This window comes from Porites lutea, chromosome 8 (assembly GCF_958299795.1).
Source record: "Porites lutea chromosome 8, jaPorLute2.1, whole genome shotgun sequence".
NCBI classification, from domain to species: domain Eukaryota; kingdom Metazoa; phylum Cnidaria; class Anthozoa; order Scleractinia; family Poritidae; genus Porites; species Porites lutea.
This window is the reverse complement of record NC_133208.1, coordinates 1,858,757-1,886,660: the sequence shown is the minus strand read 5'-3', so window position 1 is coordinate 1,886,660 and position 27,904 is coordinate 1,858,757. Positions and strand designations below refer to the sequence as shown.

The following is a 27,904-nucleotide window of genomic DNA, read 5'->3' as shown; positions in this document are numbered from 1 at the left end:
GGGAGACCAACACAGTTTGGGGAAAATATCGACTACACGCTTGAGAATCGGTAACACTTTGATCTGGAAAGTGCCTCCAGTTAGTTAGGGACACTTAGAGAGCCACAGCGGGTTTATCAGTTCTTTGAATTGTCAAATGTCATTCTCTTTCGGCTGACCTGCACCAGTCTAAACCTCCTGTTTCATTGGTCCCCTTTAATCTGCACTTCCATTGTTTTCAGGGATAGGGGCATTGTTATGTCACGATGCCTATTGTTTTCCCAGCCAATCACAAACAATTTTTCGCTCTTTAGTTTGGTTTTCTTGTTTGCACATGTCTTTTGCAAAGCGAAAAAGGAAAAAAAGTTATAACGTTGACAAACCGAAGTAACTCACTTAGCTCGCAGTGTTTTCCTTTGTATCCTCTAGTGCATTTGCAGTTAAAAGAATATCTACTTTTGAAGCATGATCCACCGTTTCGACATGGATTGGGATGACACACTCCTGTATTTAAAAAAACACAACAATAAACGAAGATATAGTATACGGAGCAAGGACTATCCTAGACTTTCAGTGCTAAAAAGAGGGAGGCGAAGAATGTGTAAGCATGCCTTCTAAGACTGACATACTTTAGGTAGAGATTTGAAAACCTTAAATTCTATTTTCTCTTTGGATAAGGTGCCTGCTAGTTTTTAACCTCCCCTACGATCCTGTTCACTGGCTAAATCCTGAGCTGACCTTTCACTAATATATGTGTTATATTTCATGATTGAGGGATTTACCTTGCAGAGCTACTTCTGAGGAGGATTGTGTTGAACTGGAAACTGCTTTCAAGTTGTTTGGTAGGGCGCTTGTGCTTTGAACTTCGGGCACATTATGTCGACCATCGGCGTTTGCTTGCCGTCCAAATTCTTGGTTAAAAGGAAAAAATGCAAGAAAGGCCTATTTTTTAGCAAATGAATAGTGAAGAAAAACTATCTTTAATTTTCGCGTTTAAAATAAAACCAGCTCTCGAACACCTAGCAGAACAGTTTGTTTTATACTGAATGAGTTATGTGTTAGCAAAATATATGTGGAGGCTCTCAAGCGGCACTCTTGTGAAGTTAAGTGAATTAACAGGAAGTATTTGTGTGTTATTAAAAAAGACCCTATCCAATCTATCTTCCGTTTTCATGTTCTTAGCCCTCCTTGAGGTCGTCAAATACCTATAAAGGGTATTACATGAGCATTTTCGCCAGATTGATTCGAATTTTCAAGTCCTAATCAGTTGTCGTTTGCTCATTACGCAATTAAAACGAAATAGCAGTGTTCACAGTCGTTAAGTCAATTAGCGACTTAGTTGCATATCTTTAGCTTTAGTTTAGAGAGGTCATGTATGGTTTATGTTCACCTTCACAGTTTGTTCCGTCATATTCAGGCATGCAATGACATTTATACCCTCCGTTCTTCGTTCGTGAACAAGTTCCTCCGTTTTTACAGGGATTTGGCTGACACAGGTCAGGTTCTTTATAACAGAAGGATCATTACAACTGTTAGATAGTTTTATGATAATTACGTGTTAAGTAAGTTCTCATACTGGGGCGTTCGTCAGGTGAAGAACTGAAGGAACATGTATGAGGTCAAAGCTAAAATGGGGGATAAAAGTGTTGAGATTCCCTCCTCCTGATTACGCCCACCCCTCCCCCAAAATCAATGTTGTATTTCAGACCCTCAAGTCTTTCTTTTACTACAAACAACATTGATTCGGGAATGAGTAAATTTACGGCGTTAAAACAGAATAAAAAAATAAGTGAAGAAAATTGTGCAAAAAATCGCTCGTTTTAGACAAGTGAGTCAACTTCTTCGTCCCTGATTGTAGCTATTGGACCCTTTAATTAACTAGCCCCTTTTCCTTTATTGTTGATTTACTGAGATACTGTGAAACCGACAGTAGAAAGCGGGGAAGGAGTAATTTTTTTGTACGGCATATTGCATCTTACGTTTTCAAGAAGTCTTTCATGTTAGTAATTTTAACCAGGACTGCAGATTTTCCCTTAGTTGATAGAGATACAGATATTTATTAATATTGCGCTAAAACTATATACATATTGTGAAAGGTTTGAACCCAGGAGTCATTTCAAAAGTAGGCTGAGTTTGATCGTCCAGGTGAACGTAGTCCTGAATAGGACTGTTGTTGTTGTTGACAGTCACTGTCAACAACAATAGTCCTACTAAAGACTACGCTCGCCCAAACGATCAAACTCAACCTACTTTTATATACATATTCTCAGGCGCTGCAAAAAATGCAAAAAAACACGAGCATGTAACACATAGTACACCCAGAGAAAATGAAAATACGACAAGGAAATCAACTGAAAAATATATACTGTGAACAAAATGATTCATTGAGCAAATGCCATACGATAAAAGGAAAGTCTTTAGAGCCTGCTTAAAATCCTGACTGTTCCGGATACTCCTGATAGCCGGCTACAGGAAAAGTGTTTCAAAGTGCGGGGCCGACAGGAGCGAAGGCTCTGCTCCGAAGGTCTTGCACTTAGTTATGGGGGTCTTAAATCACCTACCATTACAGTTCTTTCCCATGTACCCTATAGGGCATACGCACTTGTAGTCTTCATCATTAATCTCAATGCATTGTCCGTTGTGCATACAGGGACTTGGATTGCAAAGGTTTTTTACACACTGATAGCTGTCAATACCAGTTTGATGGCATTTATTGCCAAATTGACAAGGATTAGGTTTGCACAGATCACGCTCTACGAAAGAAAGTTAGAAGTTTGTTTAATCATTTGAGCTGAAACATTCACCAGCTACGACGGTATATATAACGATGAGAAAAAGTCACTCCTTAAAAAAATGAAAACATGGTGTTGTTTTTTTTAGCAAATTAGGCTTTCACATTTATTTTCGTCAATAGCAGCTCCTTAGTCTCTAAAGGCACAAATTATTGGTTGCTTTAAAGTCAAAGTTTTGCTTTTGTCATTTAAACTTAGAAAGAGAAATAATTAAATAAATAAATGAATAAATGAATAAAGGATATTCAAAGTATTTACGTAATAAGGAGGAAATATTTACGACAAATATTGACCTGTTAGAGCTGGGAGCTGGAGGATTAAAACTCCTTGTACTTAGTGTTATGAAGCACGGATTTATGCAAATTCGAAGCCAACACCCAATCGAGAAATGTAAGCTATAAGCTACTTTGTATGAATAAATGGCTGGTCCAACTGAACTTACAAGTTGACTAGATAATCGTTGTTCTTCAAAATGTTTGCGTAGCGATTGATTTTATCTGTGATACTGTAATCAGAAAAAATGTACAGACCTTGACAGTGCGTCCCCTTAAAACCCATTGAACAGTTACAAACAAATCCATCATCAGTATGCAAGCAAGCTCCGGAGTTAAGACAGGGATTCGGGCGACATGGATCCAGATCTATTTATACAGGTAGATATAAATATTGCGAAAAAACTTATTGAATTGTTGAATACATCCAGTCGTTTAACCAGCCTACAATCGGCGACAAAATTTGTTGAGAAAAGCTCTCCTTTTGGGCCTTTCTGACGTGTTGCTAACTTAAACAGAGAAAAATAAAGCTTTCCCTCCCCCACCCTCTCAATGCAATGCTCGAGATACCTGTAGAAAACAATAAACACACCAACTTTGAATGGAGCGGAGCGGGAAGAAGCGGGGAAGGGGGGGGGGGGGGGGGAATGGACTGTTACGCTGTTTTGCTCTTTAAAGTTAACCCATCTGACGACAATGTCTCAAAAAGTTTGTCGCTTATTGTACATTGTTTTGACGACTGCAACCTTCAGGCACTGACGTTATAATAAAGAACAACAAAAACATTAATAAACTTTTCATTTGTCATAATAAGTTTAGGTCTAATCAAACCCGTAACCACATTTCTTTCAATCTTGAGTCAACTACTCCCGGGCTTTAACTAAAAAATAGCACAAGAAATAAATGATGGATACCATTGTCTCTTAACGTACCTTGACAATGGGATCCACGGTATCCAGCTGTGCAGTTGCACAGGAAACCCAGTTCGTCATTAACTTCCATACACATTCCATCATGCAAGCACGGGTTAGGGTGACATTGGTCTTTCACTGTAAAAAATAAGGGATTCTTTCATTGTATACTCGTTATATGATCGTTTCTATGTGAGCCAATTACATAATTTCTTCGTTTAGCGCACCGGGCCAGATTTCTTTTTAACGTAGCTGTATTTTCTCACATTGTATTGCACTCCGTTTGGCTTCCCCTCTTTTTACTTACCGTCACATCTTGCTCCTTTGTAACCAGTGATGCACTGACAAGCAAACCCAGTCCCTCCAACCACTTCACGGCAGCTACCCCCATGAGCGCAAGGGTTTGGGTGACACTGATCGAGCTCTGCAAGAAAAGATATAAGTTACATAAGGTAAAAGTTTCAGTAGTGCGAATCGCTTCAATAGAGAAGAGTTAAGTAGAACATTTTGAGATGGCCCCACTCCTCATATTAGCCCATCGGACTTCGTTACTGTTTCCCTAGCCTGCGAAAGCATCTGTTTCTCTTTCGCTCTTCGCCGGCCCCAGTGGCGAAGAGCGAAGGAGAAACGGATGCTTTCCCAGGCTACTGTTTCCCTGACTATGGTTTTACTTTAAAGACTGTGACAGAAATCCCGATGGATCGGAGTACTCAACAAAGTTTCATACAAGGAACCTCCGCCACCTAGGTCCAACCCCTTACCCTTTTACAGAAAAGGTAACCCTTTCTTATACATTATATAAGGTACCACTTTTACAAACCTAATTTTGAACTTTATATCCCTTCTGACTACTGCAAATGCCCTGTCTGTCTGTTAGCCATTTGGGGCATTTTACAGACCGAAATGGCAGATTTCCCTTCGTATACCTCAACTAGTAAAATTCCTACCCTTTCATATACCTGAAGCCTGAAAAAGGTATCCCTTTCGCTCAGAGCCTCTACGTAAATTAGGCCATTCAGTGGCTATCACCTAGTCTTTCTTGTGTTTATTACCTAGACATGTCGCCCCTTTGAATCCCAGTGTGCAATTGCAAGCAAAGCCTCCACCAATTTCCGAACAAAATCCTCCATGGCCACATGGATTAGGCCTGCAAGGGTCTTTGTCTAGAAAAAAAATAAAATTTTCTTCGGTTGGGTACAAATAAACACACTTGTAATGTGAGCTCATGTTTAACTTAGACATATTTCTTTACAGAACCCAATAATCAGTGGTGGTTCTAACTTTTGAGTCTGTGGATGAAATCTATATATTGTGTGACAATTCAAATGAAACCTTCATGGTAGTACTTTCACATGGTTCTGTTTGTTTTTCAGCATTTTACAAAATAAGATTTAGACAATTTGTTAAATGTTGACTTTGGCCATTTTTCGGATTGGGAATGAAAGAGTTACTTTTTTTAGAAAACCTACCCAAACACGTGGTTCCTCTGAATCCCAGTGGACATTCACAATCAAATCCTCCACCAAAGTAATGAGCCACACAACGGCCTCCGTTCTGACAGGGGTTGGGTTCACATTCATCTTCCTCTGCTCCCAAAAGAGTAGAAACGAAAGTTTTGATGTCTTTATACAAAATTAATTAGGAGATATTGATTTTTTGTTTTATTTTCGTCCTTAAGACAGTTAGTCAAATTTCAGCTGTGTATAGTCATGTTACTCATGTATACGTGCATCAATAAGCTGTGCGCAGCTTAGGTGTAGGTTCTATAATCTTACTATATTCATAACCTGTGCACAGTCGCCCCTTCGTCTGTACACAGAAAACTGATATTCACGATAAATCCAACTCTGAGCACACAACCCTTAACAGACATGTACAGTACATCCGGGGCATCAGTGACGTAATGGCACGTCAAAGAAATTGTATTCCTTTTTTCAAAAATTTGTTTATTGTAAAAGACAATCTTTTCTTCTCCTTGGAAATCTCTGTCATCTTCGTTTTAATAACAGCTGGATTCTAATTCTTGTCAAGTCACACAATCGATACACCTTTTTAACTCTCACTTTTATTTTTTTTATCGCCGGCTTAGGTTTGTAGCTAGCAATGATTAAGCAATGTCCGTTAGAGTGTACACCAGAATGAAAACTCCACTGTCTACATTGTTTTTAAGTACATCTAAGTCCCAGTAAGATAGAGACAAAAAGGGACGTTAAAAATATTTCAATAGCCCCTTTATAGGAGCTGAATGAGAACCGGCAAACCTGTGCATGTCTCTCCGCGGTACCCTGTGGCACATCTGCAAACAAATCCTTCGGAAGTTGAAAGACATTTCCCTCCGTTTCGGCATGGGTTTGGATGACAGGGCTCTCTCTCTGAAGAAAGGCGAGAGAAAAAGGAAGATCAGATTCTTTCGGATATCAGAAAGCCAGAAGAAAACGATAAATCATTATATTACTAAGCCTTAGTAGCATAAGGAGAATTTCTTTCAGCAATATCGAGCTAGAATTACTCAATAAAGTCGTTCTAAAGCAAAAGAAGTGACTGAAGGCCGTAACAAACACAAACTGTGAATGGATTGGAAAGACACTTGGCCTTCGAGTCTTAGCCAAAGGCAGCAGAGAATTCCCATATTAAACGAGAAAAGAGGTATGATAATCTCCTCTTTTGAATTGTGTCTTCTTTATAAGGAAATAAAGTAAAACTTTGAAAATTTCTTATTGCTATCTTATGGATAATGTCATACAATGACATCTATATATTTACCATTGCAGATAACTCCCCTGTACTTAGCTGGGCAAGAGCAAACAAATCCTCCTTCTTCTGCTCTACAGGTTCCGCCGTGTTGACATGGATTTGATAGACAGCTGTCAACCACTGAAAATAAAAACTTGTTTCATGAATCTGGACTAAGTTGCTCGAATACAGGCTTTGCCGGAATGTGTAACGCACCGCCGGGCCTTTCTTTTAGACTGTTTGAACTGTTATTTTCATTTAACATAACTGTCTTTAGTGAGGCTGAACAGGTTTTCTTTTACATATTTCTAGAGAGAAATTATTAATTTGAATATAGCTAATTCTGGTGTAAAGTTGACTAAAAGCAACCGGGTCTGGATTATCCATATGTGTTGCCATGGTAATTAAACCTGGCTGAGCGCTAAGCGGCCCTGGATAACCCTGCCTCAGAATGTTCATCGAAGACTTGCACAGATCTATTTTATGCCCTTAAAAGAAGTTTGAAAATGAAAGGACAGAGTTCCTCATGAGGTGTGTGAGTTTGCTTGCGCAGATCTTCATGCGGAATTTCAGGCTAACTGTTGTAATATCCGTGTAATTGTTTAGTGCAATAAAGGAGTGTATTAACTGTAAAAAAAATACCTAATAATTAGTAATTTAAGTTACTCAACAACGAAATATTAATTTTTTTCTTACTTTTGCATTGATCTCCTGTGTATCCTCTTCTACAAGAACATTTGAAGTTGTCACCTACTTGAAGACAGGGTGCTCCATTGTGACAAGGATTAGGGTCACACGGGTTCTTATCTAAAAAGAACGATGAATTTTCTTAGTGTGAACGTGTCCTATTTGCTTCATTACTTCAGAGTAATCAAAATCCTTAGTTAATTGAGGTGAAATCTAGGTCTGTCAATTATAGCCATGTAGCAGAAGGGTTTTTTTTTGGTGCGTTTTTTGTTCTTGTTTCGCAAAGTAAAAGGTCAAAAGACAAAACGATGAGGGAGGGGGCAAGCGAAAGGAGACAGAGAGAACAAGCTTTTCTGTCTGTCGTCTTTTCCTCTCCCCGCCTTCCTTTTTTCGATTCGTTTGACCTCGGTTTAGCTTTCGTGTGGCTGTGTCTCTTATTTTACTTAACACAAACAAGAAGTGCACCGAAAAAAAGAAACGCCTGCAGATTCAATCCTACTGACAGAGGTAAAATTTAACTAAAAGTTTTCAGCACCGCTAGTCAGGCTCTGGTCTTTAAATGTGTCTATTCAAGCAGAACTACCTTAATTGTAAAGGATCCAAGGGACTGTTATTTTTTTCTTTTCAAGGCAGCCTTTGCGTCTCTGCTAAGGATGGTCGTTTATATGGAAACATTTCAGTGTTGCGATATTCGATTGATTCGGGAGTGGGTGTTGAGAAGTTAATCTATGTTTTGTCTCAAAAGTAATCGAAAAAAGAGAGGTCAAGAAACGGGTACCTGACTACCTCTATTCTAACACAGTATCACCACCTGTTGGTTCTTACGTTAGTGAATTTTTTTGTCGATAGCCTATTTTTCGATATTTTGATAATAGTTCAAAGCCTAAAGGTTTAGAAAAATTAATGGATGACAAGTTCAACTGAACCCCAATAAGCTCTTATTATCCTGTTCCCCCTGGTGAATATATTTCAAAAATGATAAAAAATGCTTATATTCTCTCAATAAACAACGAAGCCTCCATAAACCATATTAAGGGAAATACAGGAACTTACCATCACAGTTGTTTCCTTTATACCCAGCAGGACAAAGACACTTGTAACCACCCGCATACCCCAAGCACTGTCCTCCGTTTTTACAAGGGCTTGGAATGCACATGTTCAAATCTGGAAATGACGTTTTAGAAGGATAAACGTGAAGAGGGCGATTACTCAGAACCAAATTTATAAGGTTATGTTTGGGACCATTAGAATTAAGATTAGAATTAAGCCCCTCAAGGAGTTTCAAAGGCTCAGCAGACCGCCAAATGTGAATTAATGCAGCATCGTTTAAAGACAAAGTACCTAGTTACCTTCACAACGTGTTCCTTGATACTGTGCCTGGCAGTGACACTTGTACCCATTTTCAGTTTCCACACAATCTCCTCCGTGTTGGCACGGATTAGGCCGACAATGGTCAACTTCTGAAGGTGAAACAATAAACCACGAAAAATTTTAATTAGATTGAGTGTTCTGGTCAAGTTTGTTCGCTTTGCTGATACTACTTATAAAGCCTAATCTGAAGAACATTGTCTTAAATCCGATTTTTAATCTGAGAGAAAAAAGGTCTGTCTACACAGTTTATGCAAGTTAGACTGATTCATCATTGTGTATTATGTACCTGTGATCAATTGTAGAGAATGACAACAGACATGATACTTATTCCTTACCATCACAGTAAGAACCTTTGTATCCCGGTGGGCAGATACACTTAAATCCACTGTCATGCTCAATGCACTTTGCGCCATTTTTACAAACGTTCGGTTGACAGCTGTGACGAACTGAAATGGTTAAAAAAAGAAAAAATGCATCAGTATCTACTCCAACCCCTCACCTAAACCCAAATTGTGTTTTAAGGAAGAATTAAGAATTAACGTTCGGTTGGGGGAGGGATAGTGACCGCCACTTCGAGATTGCCGTATCCTCAACTTGACAATATCGACAGTTACTTCCCGGTAGACCAAGAGAAGTTACAGAAGGAAGCGACTTGTGTATCATTTTCTTCGCATTATTCTTTAGTAAAACGCTACAGGCTCGGTCCTGACCGAGCTTATTTATTCAAAAATGTAGACGATTTTGGCTATAAACTTCACCCCTGCATCAACACTAGAATAGTGGTATTCGAAGTGAAACAGAATTCGTTCTTTTCGTATCTGTCAAGATAAGAGTCAGAGACGGTATAACCAGTAGGGAAGGTGAGTTGTTTTTTCGTTCCAGCTTATTATTAATATACTGCGTCAAAAAAAGCGGGAAGTTGAATGTTACCTGAACATGTCTTTCCTCCATACCCCACTTGACAGAGACACTTGAAACCACTTTCTGTTTCAAAACAAGTTCCCCCATTTTGACAGGTGTCCGTTTGGCAAGGACTTCTCTCTGTTGAGGAAATCTTAACATGAGCAACAACCAACCAAAATGGTTATATTCTCTGAAAAGGGGACAGGCTCACCAAGTCGGCTGATTACCTTTTTGCGGTTTTAGGCACTGAAAATTATTATTTTCAGTTACTGTCAAACCTGTATATAACGACCCTACCTGACATAGCGGTCACCGGACAACTTCCCAACATTTTTGGTTGCCTTATATTTCCTACAAAGTTGATCTGTATATAGAGGTCACCCTGTATATAACGGTCAGTTTGCCATTTCCCAAGGGTGACCTTTGTACACAGGTTTGACCCGCAGTTCCAGCGTGACCGATTCAGGCGTTCAGATTGTGACGATGGTGTATAAAGATGTGTGTAGAAAAAAAAAGCAAACGGGCTGAGAGTGAAGGTTTCCTAATATCTCCTTCTTCCTCTCTTCCTCTCATCACCCTCCTCACTTTTTTCCCGCTCTCTGACTTCTCGCCGCACTCCACTATCTCAGGGGCGGATCTAGGGGGAGGGTGCAGGGGTGCTACCCCTCCGCCCCCTGAGATGACCTGCGGCTTTCTAATACAACTGGTATTCTGTTTTAAAATTTGTTTACGTCACCAGTCAGTTACGCCATTCCTTAGAGGTGTACCCCTCCTAGGAAAAGTCCTGGATCCCCCGTGTATCTAAATGCCTGGAATAGGCTAATTTGCCCAAAGTGGGAATTGTCTATAACTTTATTTGAGCAGGGGTGGCGGATAAATTGACCACCGTGTGAGTAAAAATATTTACGATTCCCGGGGTATACATAGCGTCATCAACCTTGCCTTTATTTCGAACAAATATTTGTCTCACCTTCGCAGTTCATTCCTTTGTATCCTATTGAACATCTACACTCAAATCCTCCCCCGGCCGATGATTCGGTACACGTTCCGCCATTTTGACAGGGGTTTTGCAAGCACTTGTTCTGCATCACTAAAGAAGACATAAATGTACGTGTAAAAATGTTAGTTCTAACTCTCTCCCCATCGCAAATAACTGTAGCTATCCCCTCGGTGGGCTGCTAACCCGACTATGAACTACCCGGTATTTTGTGGTTATTTTTGTTTGGTGGCGAGAAAGCTACAGAAACAAACTTTATATTATCATTTTTAACACTCCGTGTTACGTTTCACACGTACACAAACAGCCGTTAAGTGCTTTATGATAAAACACGTGCTGCGAGTTTTGAACGGCTTCAAAAAACGTACCGTACCCTTCAACCTTGTTCCCAGGGCTTTTTCCCCGGGGTAGTGCATTTGTCCAATACTGGTTACTGACGCATTCTAAATGAAAAAAAAAGCTAATAACAAGCGTTGATACCCTATAGTTTTGCTCATGGATTGTGGGTTCAACGTAACCTGCGCTGCAGACATTTCCTCGGGTTAAATATTTTCGCCTCCCCCTCCCACACCTCCTTCTTTCGTCCCAGTGCCTACCCCAAGAGTTGTAATTTCTACTCTCCCCAATCTCCCTCAATGAGAAGATCAAAGATGGCGTCCACGGAACACGCTGAACACGCAACTATCGCGCTCGCCCAAAAAATACGCCTGCATTTCAGGCTAATTTCAAGCGTCTTACAAACGGAAGTTCGTTTTCATAAAGACGCTTTTCTACAGGTAAAAATCCTCACGGAAGATGAGAAGTTGCTCCTTGAAAGGTCAATTGGTGACCGAGACACTAAATTTGGTAAGGGCGTGTTATTAGTAGAATTGTCCTGTTACAGACAAACAGTCGTCCTTTGAAAGTGGACTGTTTGGTATTTCTTAGTTGAAAGCGTTCTTAAGGATTGCTTTCAGCCGTTGATTTAATTCTATTCATTTGAACATAAATATCTTTCCATGACTTCTACAGTTTTATGATGATTATTTTTACTACAGTTTGCATTAAATAGACCTCTTTAGCTCATAAATTATGCGTAGAAATGCACGCGAATAAAACAAAATTTGAAAGAAACAGTCCGCTAGCCGTGAGGGTATTAATATTCTCGTTGCAAAAAAAAAAAAAAAATAAACAAAACAAAAACGAAGAAACATGCAAACAGGGCCGTAGCCAGGAAGAAACTACAACCGAGGCGAACACACGGTCCGTTGTACGAAATCAGCCGTATGAAATCTTCTAATATTATCAGTCTGATAAAAAAAATAAAAATCGACAGTATTTGGTAAAATTTTACCGAGGCGAGTGCCTCGGTTTGCCTCATACTGGCTACGGCCCTGGCAAACTAAAGTGGTTTACTGTTTATTAGGATAACTGTTTGATACCAATTTGTAACCGGCGTTGTGTCAGTTGTGAAATGGATACTAATTGCTATATTCAGGCAAGAGGGAAATGCCCAGTCCAACCCCTGGGATACGTGAATTTCACCAAAGTTATTTTTAGACGAATTAAATGCTTGAAATTAATCTGAAGTTGATTACCAGGGAGGTCTGCAAACTTTTATTCAGTGTGGTCAGGAGAGAATTCAACAGTCGCCATCACAGTTCTCCTGATTGTTTACTTTGAGGCAGTTGCGTGTGAACTTGATGGTGTTTCAAACAAGCAACTTAAATGTGCTGATGTCTCAGGAATTAGACTCTTGTTAAATTACAGCCTCTAAAAATAACTTATGTGAAATTCACATATCCTGGTCAATGTCTCACTATTCCCTCTTGATTCAGGTTATGAAGAGTAAGAAGAGAAGCTGGTTTTTGCCACCAAATTATTATTAAGGTAAGAGATCTGCTATAAACCCATTCATTTCAAAAATTAATTTCTCAAATAATGAAGAATTTCCCAAAACAAAAATTACACAAGGCTATCAAGCAAGACCTGAGCTTTCAGAAAATTGATATCTGAGGTGCCAATTTTCACAGCTAGGATGTGATTTCTGATTCATATCGTAGGCTCAAAAGATCAAGAATTGCATATTTCTGGCTTTCCAGGAATAAAAAATAAATTGGAACTGAATTATGCTTAGATTGGTAATTTACCTTTAAATTAATTTACCTTGACATATAGGGGTGGAATTTTTTTGCAATACCCTGTAACTTTAGGTGGTCACCAAAAATTCCAAAATGTTCCCATATTGCCAGAAATTTAGACGGTTTTTTTGTCAGCCATAGAAATGTTTAAGAAAGATCAAAACAAAATTGTACTTTATTTGGGGAAGCAGAATGTAAGCAAATTTTACTATAATCTGCTCTAGCTTACTTGAAACTCATAAAGTGATATAGTGTGTTGGATTGTGAAAATTGCAACATTTCTGTCAACAACGGAAAGTATCATGTCGGATTTCAGCACTGTGATTATTAACATTTCCAAAATAGTCCTCATAGATGCCAACTTTGGCCTTCATTTTCTTATTTTCTATTGAATGAAAATGCTTCATTTTAGGAATGTGTGTTCAGGTTAAGAGTGCATTTCAAATAAGTGATTTTATAAGCATGGTCAAGTTTTGACCTTATAGCACTTTTAATACCTAAATCTTCATCAGAGGTCCCTTCTAATATAATTGAGATATTAGCAGATTTACACTAAGAATAATATGTAAACTCAAATCCGACTATCATCAGATTTGATTTTTGTATCAGGACTCGACTGCCTCTCATCGAGACCTTTTAACATCTGCTGAAAGAAATCTCTACTTCAGGCCATTAATTTTTGTATACCCATACAAATATACACATTTAAAGCTATCTCCACAAGGATCATAATCTGTTTAGGAACTTATCCTTTTGGGGGACTGTTTACATTTATGATAATAGATCATCCATGTGATGACTGAAGCCTTTTTTAATGACCAGAATGCAAAGAAAGGCATGTCTGATAGCGTGGGGCTAGTGGATTTTGCTTGGGTTACTGAATTCTCTTTCTTGCTTGTCCAGCGAACAAGTGATAGTTTTTGGGGGAATTTAAATTATAGAAGAACTCTAATTAACCCTGCACTCATCAACAAATGTTTTGTAGGCTAGTGAAGATGACTATTGGGCTTGTACATGCTACCTACATCTTAAAGCCCAAATGGCAAGCTCAAAAACTGACTCTCTTTTTACCCCTTAAAATACATAGATTTGCAGGCACTTACAAACTTTAGTGGACTCATATGGACAACACCAATCAGTGGTGTTAAATATTACCTGAGCATATTGCTCCAGAGAATCCTGGTTTGCATATGCAATCAAAACTCCCGGATGATGTTTCAATGCACCGACCATCATTAAGACAAGGATTAGGGGAACATCCCTCTCGCTTTTCTGCATAAAATAAAATCATCAGATTTGGTAGTTAGATGGTACAGTATTACATTATTAGCATACTGAATGGTTCATTCCTGGGCGGGCCACTCCCTTACTTGGCTTAGGTGGGAAAAGCAGCTGAACAGGGTATGATTTTTTGGGTTCTTGAGGCTTAAACAGGGTACATACTATTCAAATTCACTGTAAGTGTCTTGGGTAGGCTGTCTTTTTGGGCCAAATGCCTTTTTAAAGGCTTTCAAAAATGAGTGTGAAATCCCCCCTCTTCCACACCCTACCAAAAGGGAAAAATGGCTTTGGCATTATCAACCAAAATTTTCCACATGAGAATAGAGTTGGAAGGAGACAAACCCACAGTACATGTTGGTCTAGTGAGTAATTTAACACATGGGTCTTAAACACTACCAGGAAGACAGTAATAGACGAAACAAGCGGAATGAATGTGTAACATGCCTCGTTCTTGAAAGGATGATGAGACGAAACAAGCGGTATAAATGTGTACCGGTAATTTATCTCGATCTTTAACCCTTGATTAACAACAAAACAAGTGCGATAAGTGAGTAATATATGTCGTTTATAATCTTTGATCTGGAGAAACAAGCGGGGCAAATTGTAATAGGGTTGCTGGGATATTGTTGAGCATGATAAAATTTCGAGCCACATAACTCAACATTTCGGGCGACTTGACCGTAAACCAGCAAATCTTGTCATTATCAACAAAGTAGGGATGTAATAACTGACATATAATGAATCAAGATTCTGGAATCCGGGAAGTTTTTACCCCTGGAATCTGGACTCCTGGACTTTGGAATCCGGAATTCAGCTCAAGGAATCCGGAATCCAAGTTCCACTGACAGGTAATCCGGAATCCAGTACCTACTCGAATCTACATGACGGAATCCAGAATCCAGGACTGTCATGGATAACCTGTACCTTGCATGGGCGAGACAATACAAGCATGCCGAATTAAATAATCCGCAGCAAGACGCAATCTGTTTCTGAAATACTCGTTTTATGTAACATACCGCACTGCATTCACTTCCGTTTATTATACTCGGTACCTATTAGACTATGTTCACGTTATACGAAAGAGCTTTTCATGCCAACACGAAAAGCTATGCGGTATATTATTATGAACACTTATCCGATTTGTGACTCTCCAGTGCCGCTTCGCTCCGTTACAAAAATCGCGCCGACGGAAAGCAACGTTATTATTTGTGAACAGATGCCTTCTTCGGTGTAGTTTTCGTGCCGGCGCAACAGCTGTCTAGTAGAGTGTGAACAAAACCTTAGTTATATTGACTGCAAAGTGCAGCAAACTCAATGAAAATAACGATAATTCTAGAATGCGGCTCCCAAAGCGTTTCTAAAAATGAGAATAAACCGGACTCACCTTCACAACTTTTGCCGCGAAATCCATGTGGACATGTGCATTCATAATCAAACTCCAATTCTGTACACAGGCCTCCGTTTTTGCAAGGATTAGGGTGGCATTTGTTTGGCTCTGAAGGTAAAAATCGTTTAGAGAATGTTTAATGATATTAGGCTCTAAGTTCGTACACGCTACGTCTGTGGTCAAGATGGGGCCGTATTAAATCTTATGGCCTGCATGAATTCTTTCGTGTCCCACAAAAAATATCTGATAGGTTACTGATCACGTTTTTCGCTTTGTTTTCGCTTTTTACCCAAGAACTTGATCGCAAGTTACAACGAGGCATTTCTTGTTCCGATTTGAAACCGAATCAAAGGTCGCTACTCAGTTTGTTTCCCTTCTCTGCATGGATGAATTTTCTAGTGACTGGCATTTAGATTAGTGTTTAAGACATTCTTCTCAGTGACCACGGCTGAAAATAGCGCAGAAAGAAAAAGGCATTATCTAGGCCGATAATTACAGTATCAGTATACTCCATTAATTTAACTAGAGGAAAGCTTCAATAAACACTCTATGTAGTGCAAATATTTTGACATTCCAAAGTTTAAATTCAAATTAAGATTCATTGTTGGAAGACGTTTGAGCTTTATAAGCGTTAAAATATTTTCCGTTTGAGAAAGTTTCAGTCAATTAAATATTGACTGTTTAAGAAATTAACCCGTTTCACTATGCCGGGTTCCCTGAGGAACGATAGTTACAAGCGGTTTTCATATCTAGTGCCAGATGAACACATTTTATCCTAAAATTTTCCCCAAACATTACGCAGGGGTCGTTGACCCATTATTTTCTCTGGCTTTCGGTTAATGTGGTTACCTTGTTTCAACTTAGAACTCATGACCCTAAAGACCGTAAACCACCAAGATAACCTTAATCTTGCATGCGATAAAACACATTTAAAAAAACACGAATAAAAAAACCGTTTGTTCTCAAACTTTATCATGTAGCACAACGACTGTTGCATTCTTTAAACAATGACCCGGATCACATTTCGTGGTCGTCAGTTCAGCGTACGTACTGAGAATCAGGCCGTTATTTCTGCGATCCGGCTGTAAGGCTTAAACAGACTAAGGTGTTTTTGTAATTTAAAAATCGACATTTTATAGACATTTTATCTGTCAGCGCCTACCTTCACATCGTACACCTTTCCAACCAGCGGTGCAAGAGCAATCATAGCTTGATCCGGAGACTGTGCATTGTCCGTCGTTGGTGCATGGGTTGGGCAAACAGGGGTTTCGCTCTGAATGACCATCATTAGAAGAAGAAAACATTAAAGATACGTCAGCGGCTACAAACAATACGTTGGTAAGCAAAAGAACGCCCCTGACCGAAAACATTGAATTCGCTACATAAGTTCTCAGTCAACACAACAGGAAAGACCCATGAACCATGCAGTTGTTCGATAAGCTTGGTAAAGTTTGCGGATACGGATTGCTAAGCTTTGGCCATCCCACATGCTTGCCCACTGATTTTTTCTGATTACATCATGAACAAGGAACGATGGTTCAGTAACCCGCTTTTTATAAAACTGAATCCCGCCAAGGGAAGTCTCAAACAGGTACCCTATTCATTAAGTGTCGATGATAGGCAGGCAGGCCGTCTAACTAAAATTTCTCGACTTTCCATCCAATTCCCAGTCGACCTTTTGGTCCTTGGAATAAAAAAACTTGTGAACTTTTTTTTTTCCCATCAAATTTCATTTTCTTTTTTAGCTGCCAAGAAAACACATAAAAAAGCCGAATCCACTAATAGTTTCCTACTTGAAACAAAATTGCATCAAGGACTCTTTATTATAAAATCGTTGCATAAACGTTACGTTAAATTTGTAAAGTTGCATCCAACTACAGTACAACGTATTTCAGAAGGGATGACTTACAAGGCGCAAATTGGATTTTATAGATTAAAAGGAAACATGATAATTGTTATTTTGGAGAGAATAACGACTGATGTTGGCTGTCTTGTAATCAAAGCGCTAAAAAAAAAAACTGGAATGATAATGATAGATCACACGTCCCTTAAAATTATTTCAGGTTTCTAATTTTTTTTTCAAAATTATTATTTTGGCTGGAGTGTTTTTTTTGGCTTTTTGTTTTGGTATCGTTATTGCCTCTAAATTTTCAAAGCGTAAATGAGTCTTAATACGTAAAGGAGAGATCTACTAATGAAATTGCAAAAAAAGGATACTGATAGTGTGAAAGGATAATCTTGCTCGGTTGTCAATTGGTTTCAAATATCTGTCTATCTACTCCAATATTATGCTCAAATCTGTTTTTTCTTTTAGAGCATTAACATTTTGGAACTCTCAAAACTAAGAAGAATGCCAGATTCTACGCGATGCATGATGAACAAACTATATTCTTAGACGATAAACTCTTAGAAAATTAAAAAAGATACCCTTGTTCCTTTTGGCTTTGGTTTAAAAATTAAAGGGGTTTAATAAAGTCGTTTAATGAGTGGTAGATTGGATATGATTACGAAATTTCCACATAGTTATTGTTTTATGACCTCCTTGTGAATTGGACACTATCAAACAGAAAAGAAAGGTATTCATGAGCATTGTATGAGACCTCGAACGTAGTCCAAAAATAAAACGGTCATGCTTCTTGAGCCCGATCACTTTCAAGAAACTTCGCCGGAATTAATCCCCGAGCCCGGAACGTAAGAGATCAATGACGAAGCACGCTTTGTTTCAATGTTGGCAAATGCTTGTGAATGATGGCTTAATGATGGCCAATGATGTTAAATGAGGTCAAGTGATTATGGTTACTTACCTTTGCATTTCTTTCCAGTGTAACCTTTTTTACAAATGCATTCAAAAGTCTCTCCCAAGTTAACGCAAGATCCTCTGTTATGACAAGGGTTAGGTACGCAAACGCCACCTAAAATTAAATATAAAGGAATATCGACGTATTAAATATAGCCTCGAAAAACTCTTTATTCCGCTAACGCACACCTCTGTTGGACAAGTTAGAGAATTTTGGCGATAGGCTATTTCCAAATTCCAAAAGCTGTCACTTTGTAAACGAGGCTAAATGTGTTTTTATTTGCGTGAGAATGAAAAATCACTTTCAAATCAATGGCTACGCACTTAGCGTCGTTTTGAAACAGAATCTTGAGGCAACCCGGAAGTATTTGCTCAACAGGTGATTACGAGACTTCCTTTAAAGTCCAGTTTCCTGTCCACCTTTATTCTACGTACTAAAAGACACGTACGCTGTGATTTATATTGCTCATTACTTGTATGATTTAACCAGAGTTCATACTCTTGGATGATGTAATAAAACAATCGTTTTTCTCCAACCCGTATGGCAAACGTTTTGAAAACTGAGTTAAGGCGACTTTTCTGGATTGAGCGAAAAAAGTTAAGATGAAGCTTAATTTGCACAAGTAGGAAAAAGAGAAAAACCGAGGTGAAAAGTAGCATTAGTAAAGAAAAGGCCTAAGTCGGAAAAAATCTTCGACAGAAAGAGGTGAGCGCCATCTTTGGCTCGTTCGTTAAACTATCCCAGATAGGAAATTTTCCACTTTGAGATTTGAATTCGAGAACGCTCATGATTCAGACTTCACTTATTAACTCTGCGTCTTTGTACACTTGACCTCATCATCCGTGAACATTCGTGTGAAAGTTATATACCAGACACGAGGAGTGACAGACGGATAAGTTCCGCGCCTTCCTTAGTCTAAATCAGACCACTTTGTTCAAAATCTACATACTTCAGCACTTCGCTGCTTCTTTTCCAATTGTGTGTTTCGAAAGAGAAATGATAAACTAGTTGAAAACCGATAGGAATGTGTTTTTTGAACGAGTCAGTAAACGCGCTTTGTAACAGAACAATTGAATCGCTAAGGCCCAGTTCAGACGTCGTGCTTCTGCCGTGCCGAACTAAATTCAGGAATTAAGTTCGATAAAAGCACGGCAGAAGCACGGCGTCTGAATCAAACTTTTGAATTAAATTCGGCAAGCAATTAAGTTCGACAAGCGCTGCCGTCCTACACGGCTCTGGCACGGCAGCGATTCAAACGTCGTGCTTCTGCCGCGCTAAACAAAATTCATAAATTATATTGATGTATTTTGGCGAGATTGCGTTCCCACGGGGAGTTGGGAGAAGAATTGTTACGAAGCATCAGTAAATCCTGAATTTGGTTCGACTCTGGCACGACGTCTGAATGAAAGTTGTTTTCCTGCCGTGCTATAGTCGAACCAAATTACAATTAAGTTCGGCACGGCAGAAGCACGACGTCTGAACTGGGCCTAAGACTGAGTTACGCACTGCGGATGTTAATTTACCAGGTGTTAGGAATTTGATACTAAGGTTAGTACACTGCACCTGGGTTTTATAGAGTTTCATAGCGAGAAAAAGACGAGACAGAGACCGGTGTAAGCGTTTCATTAGAGTATTTAAGAAGTAATTAGCACCATTTACTCCCAGTTATTCTTAATCTGTTTTTTTTCCCTGGTATTGCTAAAACTATTGGTATTTAACCAAAAAAAATTGAAACGATGAACAAACCGTTTCTCTCGGCAGGTACTATTTATGCCGATAGCAGTCAACTAAACTTCCAGCAAAATCATATATTTTGATTCAACTATCCGTCACTTTATGATTTTAAATCACTTGACCATCATAATGCTCCGTTTATAGATGGTAGGTTCAGGCCCCATCCCTGTTCTTTGTTGAACTAAATTATCTGATGACCAGTGCCTCCCATTTGTTTTCTGGATTTCATGTTTAGAGGTCGTGAAATGTTCATAGCATTGTATTTGCTATATTTGGCAAATATAAGCCAGATGGACTGTATGCTTTAATTAGCTTGAAGTCGCATTTGCTCCGTCCAACCCGTATTTGACAGCGAGTATAAGAGCCTATCAGAATGTGGCATTTGTCATAGAATACTATTTATTTAAACTGGTCGGCCACTTTGTCATGGTCACTAGCTATTCGTTAGTGTCTTTTGTTTCAGCAGCCTCTCGATGATAAAGAAGTTTTGAAAACGTTTCTTATTCATGTTTAACCACTTTTAATTTGTTCAATTACAGCAAACGGAAAGAGTTGAGATCCCTTCGGCAACGTGAAACAAATGATGACGCATTTTTTCTTGAGGTTGCAACGAGGCACCGATGCCAAAGGCCGGCACCGACGCGACTGGTAAAGTATGATTTGCGTGTTATAATCAAGCCATATAGCAAATGCACAATCCTTAGGAGCAAGAATGGCACAGTTGTTAGCGCGTAGCTTTCGGTGTGCGAGGTCACAAGTTTGATCCCCGGTGACATCACATCCTTACTTTAACTTCTCTCTTTTGCGTGTAGCTTTAAATACCTTCAAAAGAGAGCATTGATGGAGAAAAGAGGTGGGGAGGGGGTAAAATGAGCGCACTGTCAACTTCAAGTTTATCAGTTTAATCACTGTCACCTGTTACGGACGGGAAATATGGTTGCCTAAAGGCGTTTTTATTCCGGCTTAGGCAAAGAGCACCTCGTGATCAGCAATAAACAACAGGAGAGTACTATTTAATGGCAATAGGATGTAAAGCAAACTTTGTAATGATAGATTCTTAGTGATCCACCTTTCCGTCTTGAAACCGAGAGTAATCGGACAGTGTGACTGGGTTGTCCCTCTGACTTATCTGTTACAGAACTGTTTATTTCACTGAATCAATATTTGAACAGCGTAAACGAAACCTGCAGTGCTAGTAAAAAAAGTGACGTTTCTTAAACTGCTTTTCCTTCATAAAATGCAGTAATCATCGTTTGTGGTGCTTAAACCGTGACACTGTACTGTAGCTACACATACACTCAGTAGCCTTTGTTCGTTCTGTGGCTTCTCATCCACTCAGTACAAGGAGTTTCTTAAAAAAACCGTCCTCTTTTTCTCGCTTGTGTAATCCTTCAAAATGTTGTTTTTTCCTCTGTTCTCGGAGATCAAGTAAATGATTAAAAGCAGTCACCCTAAACGAAAGGCGGGCTTGATCCACAGGTGCTGTATTCTCGCTGTCAAAATTACGTGTTTAAAATCGGCCCACATTACTGACTCAACAACAAACATGTACGAAACTTTTAGACTTTTTTAAGAAATGCTAATGTTTTTAAAGTCATAATCTATAAGGAAATACCAGAAAGGAAAACGTTCTGAAGACTTTGGGTCTTGAAATTCAAGTTTTAAACAAGGACTAAAAGGATTTATTTACTGAAAGTCGGTTTTCCGGTCATTTAACAAAATGACTGTACTATGCAAAATTACAGACGTTTTTGATTTTGTAATGTTATCCCTTTTTTATATATTGTGAAACTTAAAGCTATAGTTATAATAATCATTAACATTTTTATTCTTGACCATCTTACAAGAAAAATAACAGAATCATAGACCTCAAAAGATATATTTTAGTAGAATACTGAAAATGTTGGTGAGGGAACCATTTTCAGCGTTGTAAACAAAACTGAGGTAATGGCATTTGCCTTTTTTTCTCTAAAAAATTTTCACGATAATGATAAACAGTTTCTCCTTTTACCTCTTTGCTGAATTTTTATTTCAGTCTAAGCAACATTTCTTTACGAAAGGGATGTTGCAATATCTAAGAAAACCAGGCTTAATCTGAACGGCGTGGTTTACCAAGATTCTAACTTCCCTTTACATTTAAAAAGGGTTTAAGACAATCAAATCAGCGCTTCTGGACTTGGTCATTTTTTTTGCGCTTAAAAACATGGTTAAAGGTACTCAAAGTTATCCACGAACTGCTCGTGGAGCTCAAATATGACGAACTATTTTTGTCATCTTCTGTTAAGTATCACTTTACGGTGGACCACACAAATATGACTACACAAGGGGAATATATTTTTTTCACTTCTTTTCTCAAGGACTCCTAGCAGGTCCCTTGAGAAATAAATTGTTAACTATTGTACAGTTACAATTGGCAATACAATGACTCAGTGTGGACTGGGAGGGTAGGCACGCTTAGTGATTGACTAAGTCATACTGTTTTAAAGTATATTGATTTTAGTGAATGACTTAGAATGTAAAGAGAGCTCCGCTTTTAGGCTTGGCTAAATCTACGTATTAACTGTTGTACAGTGGGAAATAGACTCACCTATCTCATCCAAATCGGCTTCACTCTCGTCCGATAGCTCACTTAATCCTTGATCTGCGGCATTGTTTAACTGGAGCAGGGCTGGGAGATTAAGCCCATTCCCTACCATCTCTTGTTGTGCAATTTGCGGCTTGATTGGAATAGAATCGTATTTTAATCTGTTGGGAGACTTATATACGTGAACATCCGTCGCCATCTCACTTCCTCCATTCACGGGTAGTTGCAAACGGTTGCGATAGAGGTTTAAGGCTGGTAACAGTCTGGCTAGCTGTAGAGCGTATGGCAGTCTTAACGTTGCAGCATTTTGAAGTAACCCCCCAGTTGTGGGAACTAGCCCACGAAGTTGTTGAATTTGCTGTAAAGCAGGTGTCTGTTGGAAGCCGAGGGAAGCAAGCCTTGTCCCATAAGGTATCACAACAGGGTTTAACCCGAGAGCGGCTCGGTCAAGTCCTGCTAAAGCAGACAATGGAATCCCACGGCTTTTCCGTGTTTTGTCGAGAGGTTTACTGCGAAATTGCGTCGTGGTCTTGTGGAACTTGTTGTTTTGACGTGCCGTGTTATTTTTTAAGACTATGTGTTTTGTTTTGGTAGCGTTTCTTCCTCCTCCTCCATGGTTTTGTTTAGAGTCGTGCCCGGCGACTTGTTGAACGGTAATTATAATAACAATCACAGTGAATAAACGGGCCAGCCCCATGAACATTGTCGACGATCATAGCCAAATCCACATTACTTTCCTTGCCTCTTTTAACCCATCGTGACAAACCAAAATCCCTCAAAACTCAGTAAATTACTTGCGGAGAAAGGAAATCGGACGACCTCGATTTTCACTTCGTTACAAATCGCAGCTTCCAGTAATAATAGATTAACCAGTCTTTGGTTACATCATCTTCAAACAGATGCTTCTTGGATGACGTAAAAGATTGTAGCTCTACAGAGCTTTCACAGCACCAAGTTTAAAAATATTAACTTACTTGAGAAATTTTAAAAGCTCTATCTAAAAGTATAAGGAGAAAAACTTTATTGGCTCGTTTGTCGATATTAATCTTTTTGACAAACTTTGACGCTACCCGTTCTAACCTGCTGTGGTTCGGTGAAGCCCATTTGTTGTGAATTATATGTTGTTTGTCATGTTTACTAACTTAGGGTTTTAGCAATTGGATCAAAGTGTCGTAATATTTAAGGTCAAAGGAGTTTGGAGATTTTGCGCAGAAAGTGGCCTATATTTTTGTCGTTGAGATTTAATTACTCCATGGTGCGAACTACCTCGTTATCTCTTGAAAACAAATTTAACCGAGCGTGTGTTCTGGTTGATTTGTTATTTGCGTAAAGCGTAACAATATCAAGCTGTTTTAGCAAACATTGTTAGCGGACCGGAGAAACTCAAGTGTTCCTGGAATTTCTTCAAACGAACAGGAAAACAAAGAAAAATCCAAATGCTTGACCGGCTAAATATTCTGTTCTTGAGAAAATTCTTTTAGAATGAGTTGGACAAAGAAAAAGGCGTTCGCCATAATATTTAGAAGAGCAAAGATAACCAACTTAAACGACTTAATTCTGTATTTTGTAAAGTTTTTATTTTAGTTTTAATTTCACGGTCGCTTTGCTGCTTAACAAGCTGTAAAGAAATTATCAACTTGAGAAAAACAGGTGTTGCAGTGGGTACACACTTCAGTGGGCCATAACCCACTGGCTCAAACCAAACCAGGCATACACTTTCTGTCGCTATCCCAGTGTTCTTAATGGCGGGCGGTTAGCACCTGTTCCTTCTCAGAACGTTACCTGGAAAATAGTTTAGAAAAATAGCTTTTTTAATGGCTAAATGCAGTGATTTAAAGTGACAACCGGAATGGTAGTTGCTGACTTTTTGCTTTTTAAACCAAAGCTTTAACTTGATAACAGCTGTTTAGTTTTCAAATGAAACGTCTCTTAGTACACGCTCGCTATTCAGTTTAGTTGGTTGTATGTCCGACTTGATTTTATTTGCGCCCAATTCAAACAGTCAATAAATATATTATATATAATATCTAATATCTAGTTTTACATAGATTATATCTTAAATTGCGAAAATCCTTTTAGTTTCCCAGTTTTCTGTTCCCCGCTCTTTGCGTTTGGAAGCTTTATCCGAAAGGAGAAATTCGGATCTTGGCTGTCTTTAGCCAAAAGAAGTGAGATGGTTATATTTGTTACACAGATGTCAAGTTGAGTGAAGTGTACAAAATTTTGACGTACGTTTTTTTTAAAGTAAGTATGGTATTTTTTTAAAAACCCTTGTAAATCATTGTTAGAAGCAAATCGGTTATGGTCACAGACGAGAATAGTTGCTTTTTAGTGCGAAGGGCCAGCCGCTACTACGGAAGGATCTTGCTATTTTTTATTATCTTTAATTGCTCAAATCATGCCTGACTAACCAAAACTAACTTCCATAATACAGAGAGCCTGTGAAAATTAGGACTGATTGAAATATTTGCCAGTTTGGTAAACAATTTCGGATCAATTTAGGTTTTGGGAAACTGCTTACCTACCCCTCCCCTAAGTCAACGTTAACACTTACTTCTCACTTAGGGCAAAATGTTGGGTTAGGGGAGGGGTAGGTGGGCAGCTTCCCAGGAACCTAAATTGTAGACAAAATTGTCCGCCTTTGTTTTCCTAGGTACACTTGTCAGTAGTTTAGTACTTTGTAATTTTGCTAAAATGTAAAACTACAAACATTGACCTCGCAGTGAAAAGCTGATCTATGACTGAGATCGAAAACTACCGGTATAGTGTTAGATGAGAAAATAAAATGATCTCGCAATAAGAATCGTATACACTAGATAGAAAACTTTAGTTTTTTTACTCTTGCAAACAATAGCCGTTTTGTTAAAGATTCCGAGAGGGTAACAAATTTTAATAAAACATCCTTCGTATTATGGACTGCTATACAAAAGAACAGAAACGCTAAAGAGAACAAGGAGAAACAATTTAGTTGCTTCATTGTTGGTTGTTTGCGGAAATTTTTAGATGATATTTTCCATGATTACAAATATTTTGCTCCAAGTTTTATAACGTAATGTACATACATACTTTATTGTTACCTCCCCAAAGGGGCTTTTCAGGGTGACTACATGAAGGAGGTGGTTTAGAGGTGTGGCCAGGTAGTTCCTCCCATTTTCTTGTAAAAATTGTAATTTTTTTTGTTTAGTTTCTGTTCTTGTAATCCCCATCAACATTGAGACTAGATGCACTACATGAGAACGGCTTATATATTGTGTGTCACGTTTCAATTCTTTGTTTTCAGTTCTATTTTCCTTTCTTTGTTGGTATGATATAGTATGATAACAAGAACAAAGAATAAAGGAAGATAAGCCACAACACGTTGCTTGCAACATGTTTCTCTTTTCTCATTTCAGATAAATTTTGGATGAGAAGTTAGGTTTTTGCTAAAACATTATTACCTGAAGTAGATCGGTGCCTGCAAGATATGAATTAGACTGAAGCAAGATCTGTGAAAACGATACGTTTAACTGCTCTGGTCATGGTTTCACAGATATATATATATATATATATATACCGACGCGAAAATAATCGCAAATCCCACCAGGCTTACATCTTAAACGTTGTCTCAACCAGATTTCGGTCCATAAGGTTGGGAAACCGAGGACTTTCATAAAATGAATAAATAAATAAAGAAAAAGAGGAACCACTTCCATTAGTTCCAAGCAATGAGCGTTATTTCAATGCTAGCTATGTCATACAAGGGCAACATTCGTATGTGGACTGTCCGTTTAAATGTATACCTGCCTTGAATATGTCATAGCATCACCCAAGAGGTTAATGGAAATTTTAATTTATGTTGTTAAAAAAATTTTGGACGTTTCTATTTTCGGACATCGTTGTGGCCGGCAATAAGAATTATCGTAATTTTTCTACCAGCATTGAGACTTCAGTTCTCTCCAGGTCTGTTGATTACTTTTAGTCATGTATAGTGGCATCGAATGAGTATCGGAATCGTTCACGAAGAATTAAGCACTCTAAAATGTTGCCTTAATACTGTAGAACTGTGAAAATTTCCAATGCATGATGCCAGTTAGCCAGCCCTTAACGGGTCAAAATAATTGTTAGTCTGCGTCCCAGACGAAATTCAACCTCGGTTATTAAAGTTTGCGAAGCAGCGCCCATATCCTTGTTCTGGGCCCTCAACGGTCTCAACGACTTACCGGAAGTGCGTTTCGAATTTCTTTTCATCTTTGATTGGCAAATCGACAATGACTTTTTAACAGGCCAATCATGGCGCGTACTCAAATCCGGGTACACAGATGGGGAACCAGAGCAAGGATTTCGGCCCTGTTTCGCAGACGGACTTAACCAGAGTTTAGTTTCGTCTTCGGCGCAGGCTAAATATTTTGTTGTTTGTTACTCACAGACACAGTCAGTTAAAACGTAATGTATATTTTAGTTTGTCACTGGTCACGGATAAATGACTGATAAGCACAAATAATGTTTTGTCGTTTCACATTTTATTCTATGAACTCCCATTTGATTTGAATTTTGTTGCTATTTATTTATTAATTTTTCCCTTAATATCGAATCTAAGGGTACATAACCAGTACACGCGAAGATGAAAAATTAGTATTGGCTGATAAAAGCCAACTGTATAAAGTGTTTGATCAAACAAATAACGGAAAAAAATTCCGATAAACTGCGTGGCACTTTAGAAAGTAAGTAAGGGAATGTTGAACAACAACAAAAAAAGAAAAATAACAAACAAAAGTGCCGTGTTCTGATTAAAGTTTTTCTCCAAACTTTTCGGGCCTGACCCTTCATCAGTAGAGTAACAAAGACTTTGGACTCCACTGATGAAGGCCCAGGCACGAAACGTTTGGAGAAAAACTCAAACCAGAACACGGCACTTTTGTTCATTATTTTTCCCTTTTTTTTTGTTGAACATTCCCTTTCTTACTTTTGTATTTAAAGTGTTGCAGAGGTCTAATCAATATCAGTTAACGTTTTGTTGATAACCTTTCTCCTTATAATTCATAACAATGGTAAAACTGATGATCGTGAAGGAAATTGCATGGTTAGAAGTGGAAAATGTCGTCATGTGTTTTTAAATGGTTCCAAATAACGTCCGTATTCTTACTTAACTTGATTATCATCCCGGGAAATTTCTTAATCAGGTTTGGACCCATTTCAATCCTTTTTAAAATGCCTTTCAAGTCACATGAAAAATATTTTTTAACTTTAGGTAATAATCGGAAAATTTGTGTAGGCAACATTTCAATTTTCATATTCAAGATTTTTGATTCCCTATTAGAAAGAAAGAATACGATAAATGTGATTTGCCTAGAGGTGAAAACTAATTTTATGTTTTCT

General features: G+C 38.5%; 1 protein-coding gene across 1 annotated transcript in view; it reads right to left on the bottom strand.

The window, feature by feature from the left end:
- The window catches only part of LOC140946360 (uncharacterized), a 37,860-nt gene extending 14,491 nt beyond the window's left edge, over positions 1 to 23,369 (bottom strand). Inside the window, exons 1-22 of the mRNA XM_073395463.1 lie at positions 22,553 to 23,369; positions 18,238 to 18,345; positions 16,596 to 16,706; positions 15,431 to 15,541; positions 13,921 to 14,037; positions 10,619 to 10,738; positions 9,676 to 9,786; positions 9,081 to 9,191; positions 8,724 to 8,834; positions 8,428 to 8,538; positions 7,384 to 7,494; positions 6,718 to 6,828; positions 6,216 to 6,326; positions 5,424 to 5,540; positions 5,007 to 5,117; positions 4,262 to 4,378; positions 3,976 to 4,092; positions 3,302 to 3,412; positions 2,541 to 2,732; positions 1,370 to 1,483; positions 762 to 890; positions 376 to 483 (exon numbers count right to left, since the gene is read on the bottom strand). Of these exons, the coding sequence (XP_073251564.1) occupies positions 376 to 483; positions 762 to 890; positions 1,370 to 1,483; positions 2,541 to 2,732; positions 3,302 to 3,412; positions 3,976 to 4,092; positions 4,262 to 4,378; positions 5,007 to 5,117; positions 5,424 to 5,540; positions 6,216 to 6,326; positions 6,718 to 6,828; positions 7,384 to 7,494; positions 8,428 to 8,538; positions 8,724 to 8,834; positions 9,081 to 9,191; positions 9,676 to 9,786; positions 10,619 to 10,738; positions 13,921 to 14,037; positions 15,431 to 15,541; positions 16,596 to 16,706; positions 18,238 to 18,345; positions 22,553 to 23,252 (3,160 nt within the window). The 5' untranslated portion in view covers positions 23,253 to 23,369. The remainder of the gene's footprint in view (positions 1 to 375; positions 484 to 761; positions 891 to 1,369; positions 1,484 to 2,540; positions 2,733 to 3,301; positions 3,413 to 3,975; positions 4,093 to 4,261; positions 4,379 to 5,006; positions 5,118 to 5,423; positions 5,541 to 6,215; positions 6,327 to 6,717; positions 6,829 to 7,383; positions 7,495 to 8,427; positions 8,539 to 8,723; positions 8,835 to 9,080; positions 9,192 to 9,675; positions 9,787 to 10,618; positions 10,739 to 13,920; positions 14,038 to 15,430; positions 15,542 to 16,595; positions 16,707 to 18,237; positions 18,346 to 22,552) is intronic.
- Positions 23,370 to 27,904: the final 4,535 nt, after the last annotated feature.